Raw genomic sequence first — 13,001 nt, 5'->3', positions numbered from 1 at the left:
TATAAGCTACACACGCAAGGAAAATCTAATCTGTGAGTCGTTCATGAAATTATATCTTCATGAAGGTCATGGTATTCAGCATCAAATCACCGAGTTTTTATTTCGAAGGTTGTGGTTAGGAGTACGATTGAACTGGGCGTTGCACTAACACATGTTCCTATTATTTTGACAACACCGTTTAGTCAGTGGGCATGGCTAAATCCAGTTTAACAGCCTCACATACTACACCCTCCAAAATGATTATCACATTTCTGGTGCCGTTTCAAATCAAACGAACATTATGGTTAGGGTTAGCCAGTCACTAAGGGAGTTTAAGTACAAGACTGGTATATCAGAACACAATAAACTGGTAAGTCAATGTATAACAGTTAGGGTGGTAATTTCATGGTAATAATATGCAAATCTACATATTATAATAACCCATACTTGTCACAAGTAAATCACCCCGTGCATATCTCTTGAGTATATCGCTTGTTTATACTGCATGTACTGTATACGGCATGCTGTGTACATACATAGACTAAATGTCAACTCGCTGTGACAATTAAGCACATGACAAACTACAAGCGTTACAGTTATGACGTCTACTGCAGTGGCATTTATGGTGACGCCGCTAGAGGGCGCCAGAGTCGCAAATGGTCAGATACTGCACAGACTGGCTTTACATAATCTCATTTTTTTCTACAGCGGTCAAGAACAAGATGCTATTCATTTACATTCACTGAGAATATTGAAAATAAATGTGACTTTTTTATATGAGTTTTCAAAAGACGCGTTTAAAATCAAGTGGTCAAAATTGATGCTGCAGAGGCTAAGGTATTTTCACTCAATGTTCAGTGGCGCTCCAAACAAAATGCTGGGCGTCATATTTCCCACAATGCAACTTATTGACACTATTCGGTTGACTAATGCCGTGGTTTGCAGCTTCAGGTATTTTCTTCTACCTCAGAATACCCCCTCCCCAGAGACACCATACAATTCACCTAAAGCATACAGATATTGATTGATCAAGTGTAATTAGAAACGCATGGTTTGAACGAAAACACCTTTTGTTAAAGCTTACATTAATTCAGTTAATTGACAAAAATGAATCGCCACACTGAATCGGCGACCCTCTGGGGCCCCATGGGGACGCTTAGGGGTCTGTTGACCCAGCCCTGTATATTCAATTAAATTATCACGAAGCAGCGGTTACACAGGGGGCCCGAAGATGGCTTTTAGGTAGGTCATAAGGATATTTGTATGCCAGTCATATTAAAGGATCTACTTTAAAAAGAAGCCCGGTGATCGTCGTGTGTTTGCCGCTCACGGACTGTACACGCTGTCGCTGTACGCACATGGGGGCAGTATTTGGTCGTTAATTGGCTCCTTCACGTAAAGCTGCCTGCTGCTGATTGGTCGCCGGTGAAACATCTGTATCCACACTTTCAGCTGGATCGTGTCTCCGGCCAGAAACTATAGCGGCTCCCGACTTGTGATTGCACTGACTGGGGTCTTGTCTTCATCGCGCTCCAGGTCGCTACGCTGCGACCAGAACCGCGAACTAACGAGGCGCAGCTTCTAAAGCGCACATCTGCATGGTCAAGCTGACAGATGTTTGTCCCACATTATGTCATATTATCTAAATCCTGTAGAAAAAAAGTTATGGGGCCCCCGAATGAGAACAGAGCGAAGACTGCTTCATGATTGTGTCTCAGGACAGCGCAGGTCTTGTCGATGAAGGCACATCGGAGGCATTTTTTTCCTGGAGTTCTTTATTCCAAATAGCCCCGAGGACGTGCGTGAAGCCCATCCCACTCCTCTCCTAAATTCTCTGCGTCGCTGAGCCGCTCTGCGCTGGATCCGCCGGCTGCCTTACATCCAGCCAGCGTCTGGGAGCCCCGGGTTTGCGGATGCCTCCCTTGTAGGCATCGCTGCAGACACAAAGGAACTCGATTTACTTTTCTTTTTTTTCTATTTTAAGGTGACCGCCTTCATCTGCGCTGCGTGCGCCGCCGGCCAGCCCGCGAGGCTGCAGGAAAACCTCTCCTATCGCGGTTATTCTTGCGCCGAGCACACGCTCACGCGGACTATCGATAAGTTTCTGATCAGATCGGTGGTCGTCTGGTCAGCGGCCGTGGAGACTGCGCCTGCCAGGTCTCTAAATGGACCGCTGAACTGTTAAACCATGAACGCTGTGATTTCTCTCTCGTGATACAAAGATAGCCTATCTGGAGCCCCGGCAGCTGTCTGCCTGCCTGTCGCTTTTATGCAGAGCCTTTGCAGGGTCAAGATGCAGTTTCGGACTGTGCTGGACGTGAAAGTCGTGGACGTGGAGAAGAGGCGAAATCCGTCTAAACACTACGTGAGTAGCCTCGGCTTCATGCGTGTCACCTTATTCCCACCTCGTCCCGTTCAGATGTGTCAGCTGTGTTTCCGTGGCCTGTTCGCAGCCACAGTGTGACACCTGAACCCAGCATTTAGGACCCGGGATTACTGCTAGACTAGCCCCGAGTTGCATTCAGACAGATACCTGCTCACTATAATTAACAGATCATCAACACAGGTGAGCTGTCACACCTGTGTTCTGTCAAATACGCAAAATTATTACCTCATATATCATCTGGATATATCCAAAGAAGGAGGACTGCTGGACTTGCTGTGTTACTTAAGGATTTTATTTATTTATGTTTGCATTACCTTATTACCAGCATCATCATTAATTTAACTAACTTGATAAAGTGTGTTTGTGTATTTGTAGCGTGTATTTGTAGCTGAACTGAGATCATTTCAATCGGTTTTAATTAAGCTACTAGTCACCAATGGATAAAATAACATGTTGTAGTCTAGATTAAAATATCCAACAGACCTCATCTGGGCCAGCTGTGGCTCTGTTCTGGCAATGGCAAAAAACTAAACATCTTTGAAGGTTCTCAGTCATCTAGGACATGGAGTTTCCAAAAAAAAAAAAAAAAAAGATATTTCGCCACTCATCTGAGGAGATTCTTCAGTTCTCAAAGAACTTAAACTCTTAGCTGGAGTATAAATAATCTCTCAACAGAGTAACACCAGACCAGACTTTCCACTGCCAAAAATAATGTAGGTGTTGAGGTTGGTCTGGCTTCAGGCTATTTACTATATTCAGGTTTCTGTTATATTATGAACATGGGCTTTAAGCGCAGTGGATTCACATCCAGACTGGAAGAAAGGGTTAGAAATGACTCTGAGCTCTTAAAGTCACGGCCCCTTATTATTCAAGGGACCAAATGTAGTTGGACACTCTGGTCCATTGAAAGGAGCAGTGGAATGGTTGTAATTCCATTTCAGATGTTTGTTTTGTTTTTTTCCATTGCTTGGATTAAAGTTGAGAGTCTTCACATAATTAATACCCTTTAGTACCTAACTTCAGTACATATTGGAAACTCAGTCTGTGTCCAGAAATATATGGAACTAACTGTAAGCAGACACGGATGCCTCTTTTCTGGAAAGTTGGTCAGGAGTTGCTCTGTTGGGAACTGATTATGCTCTGGTGAGCCAGTCAGAACGTTCGGTAGGGCTTGATGCGTAGATAGAAGAATAAAAGCAACATATACATACAGTCATCTTCATCGCAATTTGTTTACAACCAAATGGCTCTGATTTCTTGTAGGCCAATCAAGTTGCGTGCCGAGATATGGTTAAAACTCACCCATGGAGAAATACAAATGGTGTGACTCATACTCTAAAAGGGCCGGGTGTGGCTATAGCCAGGCTAGGTGACTTTATTCTTCACATTCTGGACCAAACAAAAACTCATGAAAGGCCCCAGTGATTATATTGTTATTACTTTCCTGCACCCTGCCTCCTGTGGCCTCAGCCATCAATACCACACTTGTTATAAGAGAGAGTGAGAGTCTGTTTTGAGGCACTTCACGTCCCGGGTTCAGATCCTATTTCGAGCTCATAAACAAGTCATAATAAATGAGTACCATGAGTAGAGCACGATCTTGCTCATATACAATCTCATTCCTGCAGACCCCTGGGACCCTGTATGATATGTGGACACAATTAGCACACTTATTTTCCTTTGTATGCAGGAATTCTCTCTGCTCTTGCCACACGTGTGCCTTTATCAGATACAAGTTACCTATTTTAAAAATCATAAATATGCTTTATTGTTTATAATTTAGAGCCTGTTGTGGTGTGTGCTTCATGGGTCTGTTAGGAAGGATTTATTCAGTGCATTTCATCAGAACTACCAGAGAACTAAACTAAGCTAAAGAGAAATATCCAACAACAAAACATGACAGTTCACTCACATGATTCAGATGTGAATTCATCAGGTACATAAAACCACCCACAGTGACATATAGGTTGTGATAATCAATGGTTTTAGTTCAGTTTTCAATCATTTATGTCAACAGATGCTACACCTTGAACGCATCACAATGTCTTAACAAAAGGACTACCATGTAAGGATTTTTTAAAAAGAATTCTTAAAGAATTCTTTCAGTACAGCAAAGCAAAAGACGAGCTACAGACGGGACAGACGACACACGTGGAGATTTTTTTTTTCATCAATACATTCACACCGCCGTTTGTTCACATTCTTGTTTCGAGGTTGTTGCTCACTGGCACCTATTCCTGATAACAAAGCTGGCAAGCTACGAATGGCCGGGGCCCAACGTGTTGTCAGTCATGTTGTCAGTCACAGCAAGAATTAATAGCACTCGAGCACCAAAAAACAATTTATTCTGGGTTTGAGATGAGATTTGTCAAACCGAGACAGTATTTGGTGAAGCCTTTCCATCGTGTTTCTTTCACTGCAGGGTGGTCAAAGGAGTTTTTTTTTTTTTGGAGATTGACAGGAGAATTCAGGGAGAATAACTTAATAAGAATAGAATTTCAGCTCATCTGCAGAGAATTGAAGCAGCGATCTGTTGCTAAACATGTGATGTAGAAACATTTTCTTTCTTACTCTAGAAAATCTGATTAACACAATTGACTTCCAGAGAAATAGAATATCTGACTTTATATTTTGTCCATTTTGTTCATATTTTGTTGTGTTTCAAGTTGATTGAAAGCCAAACAGCTGAAGGAGTTAAGATGGTAAAATTTAAAATAGATATCTGGATAAACCACAGACATCTCCACTGACAGAGGCAAGGTAGGGTACCCCATATATATATACATATATATTTGTAATTAAAGTCATCCTCTAATATGAAGCTGGAGGTATTTTAGTTGGGGGCTAGGCTAAAGAGCACCGCAAACTACATCCTGCAAAATTAACCTTTTCTGACACTGTTTCACCATCGGTTATAACAGCTGTGAAGGGAGATTTAGTGCAGGACCATTAAATTATGATTCAGTCATTTTCACAAATATACCTAATGAAGTGGCATGTATGTGTATGTGTTAAAACAATGACACTTATCCATGTTTAATGATTAAAGGAATAGTTATATAAATAAAACAACAGCCTAGGTATGGAGGGGGCGAGTATAGCTTAGCTTAGCCTAAAGGGTAGTAAAATGCTAACGTGACCCTATTCAACATTCAGATATATTCTTGAGAGTCATTTTAAAGCACACCGTCACTATAACCTATTAACCGTAAAGCACACACAAGTAAAAAGGCCAAGTTGAGGTTTTCATAACTCATCTTTTTGTACAGAGCCTGGCTGCCTCCAGGTTTATGCTAATTAGCATATAAAAACTGAAGCTAATTGCCTCTTGCTTTAGCACCATACTTTTGGTCATAAGATCGATCTCTAAATCTCACTCTCAGCGAGAAAGGGAATACTTCTAACTACTGTTTAATAACATTAATAACAAATTATTATTCGAAAGCAGGTGACTTGAAACACCCATAGCCAGGAGTGCATGGAGACCTGTTGATCATATAATGTACAGAATGGAGTAGAAGCTGAGTACTTCTCATCAATCAGGAATAACATTATGACTGCCTTCCTCATATTGCCTAGGTCTCCTTTATGGCTCCAAGGGTGGCCTGTGGTGTCTGGTAACACTTGTTAGTGGGGGCCTTTGATGTGCCATGGGTTGAGGGGAGGGGTCTCTGTGGATCAGGCTTTTTCCAGTGCATCCCACAGATACTTGATCAGTTTGGGATCTAGTGATTTTGGAGGCCGGGTCAACATCCTGTGCTGTTCTTCATGTTCTTTTGAGTGTTTCCTAAAACGTTGCTGTGTGGATGGCTGCTGCCGTCAAGGAGTATCGTTACTATGGGATGGGGTGCCTCGTCTGGTCTAGCTGGGTGCTACATGTCTAAGTAGCATCCACAAGGATGAATGCCAGGTCTAAAAGCTTCCCAGCAGAACATTGTCACAAGATGGTCAATGTTATTCATTTGCCCGTGGTTTTAATGTTGTGGCCGATCGGTGTATGCGCAGCGAAGGTGTAGCAGGAGCTTTCAGAGCTGAGCTGTACTGTGTTTTGAGCTCTACTGTCTCAGCAGGCTGGTCTGTGGCCTTGTTTCCTTAGCTACCCAGGTCTCAAGAGACAGGGCTAGTCACTGTGAGAAGAAAAAGGAGGGAGAGAGCGAGGGAAGCAGAGAAAGACACAATCTGTGGCAACCACTGAATCCCATTTGTAATGTTTGTGAAACCAGCTGGAAATGCTTATCCCGTGAGAGGAGGGGGGAATGAGACTCGGGGCTTTTGTCAAAAGGAAGTGCTCATCGGACCGTATGGAAAGCTGGACCGCTGAGTTGCAAACATACATCTTAGACATACACACACACTTGTCTGGCAGCAGGAGGAAGAGGTGATAAAAGAAAAAAAGCTGGGTTTGGCATAACCATGTTTACTTTAAGCTTCTGTTTCCACTACAAGTCCCAGTCCCATAACATTTCATTTTCTAGAGACTACTGTGCTGCGCAAAGGCCCAGACTGGAGGCCGTTGTTGTTACTTGGTACCATAAAACATCTCTTCAGAGAGCTGTTCCACACTCACATATTTACTGGCCTATCAAACACGGAGTGTGATCCCAGTGCAAAGCATCCCGTTTTCAGATGCTCACCTCTAATTGGGGAAGACATAGGGATTCACGTGGGTGGCTTTTTTTGTGGGGTTGAGGCTCAGCTACTGTTTACTTTGATGAGAAACTGGAAGTCTCGGTGGGAATCGTGAGGAAGAGAAAGACGTGAGTCATGGGTTTTAGTGATGTCTGTAAAATTGATGTACTTGAAGTTCAGTTTTCGAAGCTTGAACTGTATCTCTGTTGCACGGATGACACGAGGGGTGGACAAAAGAGGTGGATGTAGTCGCCCTTGCACTGTTATTACCGAGACCTCACACACATGCTGGAGTTTTTTTTTTCCATGTCTTCAGTTCCAGATGTTGTTAGTGATTACAGAAGGTTTTATTTGTGTCTTAAATGTATTGCATCAGCTCTGTTTTAACGAAGATGTCTCCCGGTTGTTCTCTGGTTGAAAGCGCATGTTCGAGTGTTTGAACATGGCCTCAAGCACCTCGTGGCATTCTTCTAAACAGCTTGACGATCATGACTACATCAGTAAGAAATGAGTAGAGATGGAGAATGTGTTCACATTATGCGTGGCCTATAGTACGCTGGCTCTGGCTTAGTTTTTTGTAGGAAAATGATCGGAACAGGTTCTTCCAAACATCACTGTTCTGCCATTTTAGGTTGGTCTGATGAGGGTAACAAGACAAGAAAAGGAAATGGACATGCTTGGTATTCTCTTTATAAGATTACTAGATAGTCAGGGAAATTGCCTAAGAAGTTTTAATTCCGTACAGTCTTTCTCTGCCAAAGCAACCAAGGATGATTTAAAAGAGACATTTGATCTAGTTAATAATATATTTAATCAGAGATTAGAAAGATTTAAGGCAGAGTTCAAGGGTGATTTTTGGCACTTATGCTTGCAAGTCAGTATTTTAGGAGCTCACTAGGCGAATGGTCGAACGTTTTGCCTGTGGCGTATGTCACCCCTGTTGGCAGGACTAGTCGGACTTCTTTTGCTAACTTTCCAGAACAGCCAGGATGTTGATCTGCTGGTCAAACAAGCGGTCGGTTCGAGAGATCTTTTATCACAGGAAGTGATAAAAGTAAACAATGTCTGTTTTTTTTTTTTTTTATCTTCATCTCATTTGACAATTGAAATCAACAAATATCGTCGGTAGACCAACTGATTAGCATGATTCATGAGACTTGAAAAGTTTGATTCTTGAGGACATTGTGCAACTGGAACAGCTGCATGCTTGATATATTTGGATTGTATTTGATCAGATGGAACTTTGAATTGGGACAGCACTTGCACAGAGACTGATGGCTGTTCATAAGAGCACAAGTACAGACAAGGGCGCACATTCATTGGAAGTCTAGCCTCCCAGCTAATAGTAGCTCTTCCAGAAGTAATTTCACACAGCTGCAGAACGTATGTACCAACTGCCTATTGACTGTAGTATTTGTGGTGTATTAAGGTGAAACATTCTGACCCAGATATAGGTAATTTTGAAGGATCTTTGTACCTCCGATTTGGGTGCACCTTGGGCCTCATGGACGTCTGTTTGAGCTGTCTGATGTTGCTTTGTAATTCACATAAAAAATGCTGATAGCGACATTCAAAGTTCCTGTTGGAACCTATACTTTTGATGCAGTGTTTATAATAGTAAAAAAATGATTTATGTGAGTGCACAACTTGTGTGCCTTCGTACACTGCGGCAGTCTTTCGAAACGTTCCTCTACGTTGTGTAATTTGACAAGGCATCAAGGAGGAGGTCTACCTGCTGGTCAGACACAGAATGGCGGATCGGTCCGTTTCACAGCATCGGCCTGGTGTGTGGTTGGGAAATGCCACAGTTTTGGCTGCGGATTCAAAACCTCCTTTTCTTTGTGGCTTTTCAAAGACCCCCTGCCAAAGCTTGTGAATGAGCTTGTCTTACAGTTTATTTCACTACTGTGACCTTTCTGTTGGCTCGTCGGGGACCAGCTTAGAAGAATTTGTAAAGCTTTATTGTCATTTGTGAACCTCCCTGGCTAAACTGACCATATTAGACACGAGAGTATATTTAGCCCAATTGTGGCTCTGTGTGGAAAGACATGACTCCTATCCAAAGGCAGTTTTTCCAACCTGACTTTTTGTAGTTGGATCATTTGCGCTTTCATGGTCTGAAAGTATGCCGTCTGTCTGTTTTATAGGTTTCTTCAAATATAGTAGTTTAGGCGGGGTTCGCTGCAGTTAGTGGCTGGGCCCACATTCTCTGCCCCACCAACCACTCTGCTCTTTTGCCTTCTTCTCTTGAACAGGGTCGTGGCTTTCCTCCGAAACTGTAAGTAATATTTGTCTATTGGCATACATTATCTCCGGTAATCAATGGATTATGTTGACGTTTGTGTTATTATGGAAACAATTCCTTGAGGGGAGGGAAAGGGGAAGCGTAAACTGAGCTGTAAACTCGGCATGAATATTCAAAGCCTTTTCAGACGAGCATGATGAAATAATCAGAGTTCCAATTTGTTCCATCATAAGAATTCATGTTTGTGTCTTTTCTTGCTGAGCACAAATGAAACTTTAGTTTTAAAGTCCCCCTTCCTCAGTGGGAACAACAGACTTACGATGTCTTTTCTTGCTATCTGGGACATTCGAGCCCCCCAAGCCTTTTTTGAGTTGTGTTTTTTCTTTCCCTTGTTTGTTCTCTCCCTGTTTATGAATCATTTTTTCATTTGAAAAGAAATCTAACGTGAAAAACAGGGTGACACACGAGTTCTGTGGAACCCTTTGTTTTTTCATTGAATTACAGAATGATAATTGCTTTTATTCAGTAGCGGCTGTGTGCTAAAACAGCAGCACATCTTAGTCATATTGGGCCATCGTCTTTACAGTCATCTGCAGCAAGTCATGGCTCAGCCTCATCGCTGTTCTCTAATCTCTCGGTTCCTACTTCCAGATGTCGGCATGGTTACTAACAGCTCGGTGGTAAAAGAGAAGAGATTGTGAAGACATGTTAGAAATGCTGCCGTCTCACCCAGTTTTCAGCCTTCATTTAGAAATTGCAGCAATACTTCATCGGTCTAGACATGCCGGCTTTGCAAGAATGTCTTGCCGCAATCACATGTTTGACTTTTTATCTCGATTTCTGTGGGAAATAATGTTGGGAAGTTAAATTGAAGACTCGTCTCCTCTCGTTCCTCGCTAATGTGAAAGTGGCTCGTCTTCCATTCCATCTCATCGTATGGATTATTAAAACTGGCAGAGAAATGATTTCCTAACCAGCTTTTGGGTGCCTGTTTTTGTGTGTGTTTCACAAATGCTCAAGTCAGGGCAGTTTGGCTGTTCTTAGCACTCACGACCGGGTGTACTTGAGCCGTGAGTCACCTCCTGTCAGCTTATTTTAGTTGTTGCACGAGTGTGCGGCATTCCTCGCGAAAAGGTGAATGAAAAAGCAGCTACCATGTAATATGCAAAACGAAAAAAAAAAATGAAAATTTAATTAGGGGCAAACTAAAAGATGTTCGCTGCTGCATTTATCCTGAGAGGCAGGAGCCCAGCTATAATTTACTGGCTGTGTTGAGTGAGTTTATTTTGAGGACTGGGAGGGCATTCGGTTTGAGCTTGATATTTTGGGCACGGGCAGACCATGGATGGTTGTTGGTTGTACTTTCCACTGTGGTTACCGTCACATACCCATCTGCTACTGGGGTTTGGATCTTTTCAGTGAGTCCACATCTTCCAGCCTGGCTCCTGCCTCACACTTGAGCTCAGCACGGATTTGTTTGTGTAGAGTTAAGTGGTCCAGAGGCATGATGGGAGGACGATACTCTGGCATACCGTTAAGGTCAGAGAAGTTTATAGAGCACACACACACACGCAGAGAGTCCATATCCGAATTGCATGGTTTGTCTCATAGATGGGTTTATATTTATTTACAGAACAGATGCTTAAACACTGGCTGATAAGTGACAAGAAATAAAGGCACACTGGTTTAGCAGTCCAGTCGGATGAAGAGTCAGCGACTCAAGGTTCATCCACTTGGGACCATAAATATTTGCACGAACCAACACAGCAAACCGTAAAATAACATCATTCCGATCAGGTATTCTGTGGAAGAAGATGACCAAGTTCCAAGTTACTCCATGTGGAGCAAACATGCTCAGAAAGAATGGATTTATTCCAACCAGAGAGAAAACATCAGCCCACGTGTTGACATGGTTGGTAGGAAATCAGATTTTCCTCTTGAATGGATTATCACAGGTTAACACTAACCCTCTGATCTGAGATTCATCTCATCTGATTGAGAACTCCTTCTGATTAGAAAAGACTGTTTGGATTGAGGGGGTTACTTGAACTTTTTTTTTCTTCATCTGATTAACTCTGATTAACCACCAAGTTAATGAGATTCAGTCTCTGGAGACCAAATTATAGAACTATAACATTGACATGAAAAACCCAGGACCTGTGGACCAGCTATACACACTCCTTGCCGCATAGATATTGCCACCACACACACAAGCTGTGACACATGCTGAGCCAGCCACTTTGAGACACGGCTTATCATCCTGATAAACGTCTCTATCTGTGTGGTCTGGTATGCCTGAGCAGCATGGAGTTATTTTGGGTATTTGCGCTATTGAAGCCGAGCTACAAAGCTAGGATACAGCCTCGTGAAGCGAGAGCACCTTCTCGGTCGGCGCTGCTCTCTTTTCTTTACGTGCAGCCTCGTTAATGAGCGGTAAACAAAGCCTCACAAGTTCCTGTTATGCTACAGAAACGACAAAGACACTCAAAAACGTCGCCGAATGTGGCTGTCTGAGCCAGTTTCGTGATTGCGTTTCTCTGCAGTTGCCCGGGGAGAACATTTTTATAGCAATAAATGCCAGAGCTAATCGCTGTGGTGACACCCCACCGTGCTAAGAACAAGTTTGTCAGTGTAGTGTGACAGTCACAGCTTCTGGGTGCCAGTAGCAGTGTTTGCATGAGAGTGAAGATACTGCTGTGGCTCTATGCCAGCAGCAGCTGAGCCCCTTCCAGCACCAACAAGGCCTTTTAACCCTCGGCTTTGTTGTGGAAGCTTTTTTGTTTCAGGCTGTTGCCCTTCTTACGTCAGCGTCATGGTCTTCCACTCAGCTACATTCATCTCGGCTCTGCTCTGGAGGCTCTTGGCAGGTACAGAGGGGTTGGAGAGGTGCAGTTATAGCAGTCAAAAAGATGGGGCCTGCTGGAATGAAGAGCAGGAACATCTGGGAAGGAAAGCACTCTGCTTTTATTTAATCTGGAAGCTATACACGAGGCAAAGTCAGTCCTTTCCGTGCTCACGGGAGATTGATGCTAAATGGAGTTGTATTCGCGCCTTGTCTGTGCCACTTAACTAGAACGTCTTAGCTGGTTGACAACATTATTTCTTTGCAAATCAGTAGTATGCTTAGTACACGGAAGATGTGTACATCTTTCAAGTGCTCACTGGCCACAAAATATACAGGCACGGCATGAACACAATTCGTATCGGCTGCTGTGATCTGGCAACAACAATGGAAGCCTCTCTATCGCAGTATTTGTGGAATTTCCTCCTCATATATTTTAACAAGAAGAATAAAACCTCTTACGCTCACATGTTACCGGGATATTGGATGCGCAGTAGCAGATTGTGAAGCTCTGTGTTAATTGTTGTCAGTTGCTGTTTTTTTTATGCTTGACGAACGAGTCAGATTATCTCTGGTTATTTATTCTCACATACAAAGGCGGGAGAAGGTTAACAGTACTTCGCCATGAACAAAATCTTTCCCTGTCCTTAAACAGGTAGTGGAAGTTGCTTAAGTCCGACCAGATCTTAAGTGCAGTAACGGCAGAGCTGTAAAACGCGTGTGAATATACATACGTTCATGTTCAGAAACTGCTGCACCCGCAGTGCAAGGAATGCCACCAGATCCTTTGAGCAGTCAGACTCTTTATCATCAGCTAATCTTAGCACTGCTGCTGGGCTTCCTCTACTCCTGAAGGACCACCGACACCATCAGGACAATATAACTGTCTATATCTCTGGAAATGAACTTATTTATCACGT

The 13,001-nt window shown here is 42.9% G+C and overlaps 1 protein-coding gene across 8 annotated transcripts in view; it reads left to right on the top strand.

The window, feature by feature from the left end:
• The first annotated feature begins 780 nt into the window (after positions 1-780).
• Positions 781-13,001, top strand: part of sh3pxd2aa (SH3 and PX domains 2Aa) — a 95,217-nt gene continuing 82,996 nt past the window's right edge. For 5 of the 8 annotated variants that reach the window (XM_047577903.1, XM_047577899.1, XM_047577905.1 and 2 more), the window contains exon 1: positions 782-2,344. In XM_047577903.1, coding sequence (XP_047433859.1) covers positions 2,249-2,344 — 96 coding nt within the window. In that variant the 5' untranslated portion in view covers positions 782-2,248. Of the gene's footprint in view, positions 2,345-9,206; positions 9,273-13,001 lie in introns of those variants that run through there. The other 3 variants (XM_047577902.1, XM_047577901.1, XM_047577904.1) reach the window with 3 other exon arrangements.

This window comes from Mugil cephalus, chromosome 2 (genome assembly GCF_022458985.1).
Source record: "Mugil cephalus isolate CIBA_MC_2020 chromosome 2, CIBA_Mcephalus_1.1, whole genome shotgun sequence".
Classification (NCBI taxonomy): Eukaryota; Metazoa; Chordata; class Actinopteri; order Mugiliformes; family Mugilidae; genus Mugil; species Mugil cephalus.
Note: the sequence above shows the minus strand (reverse complement) of the source record. Positions and strands in the feature narration are given on the sequence as shown.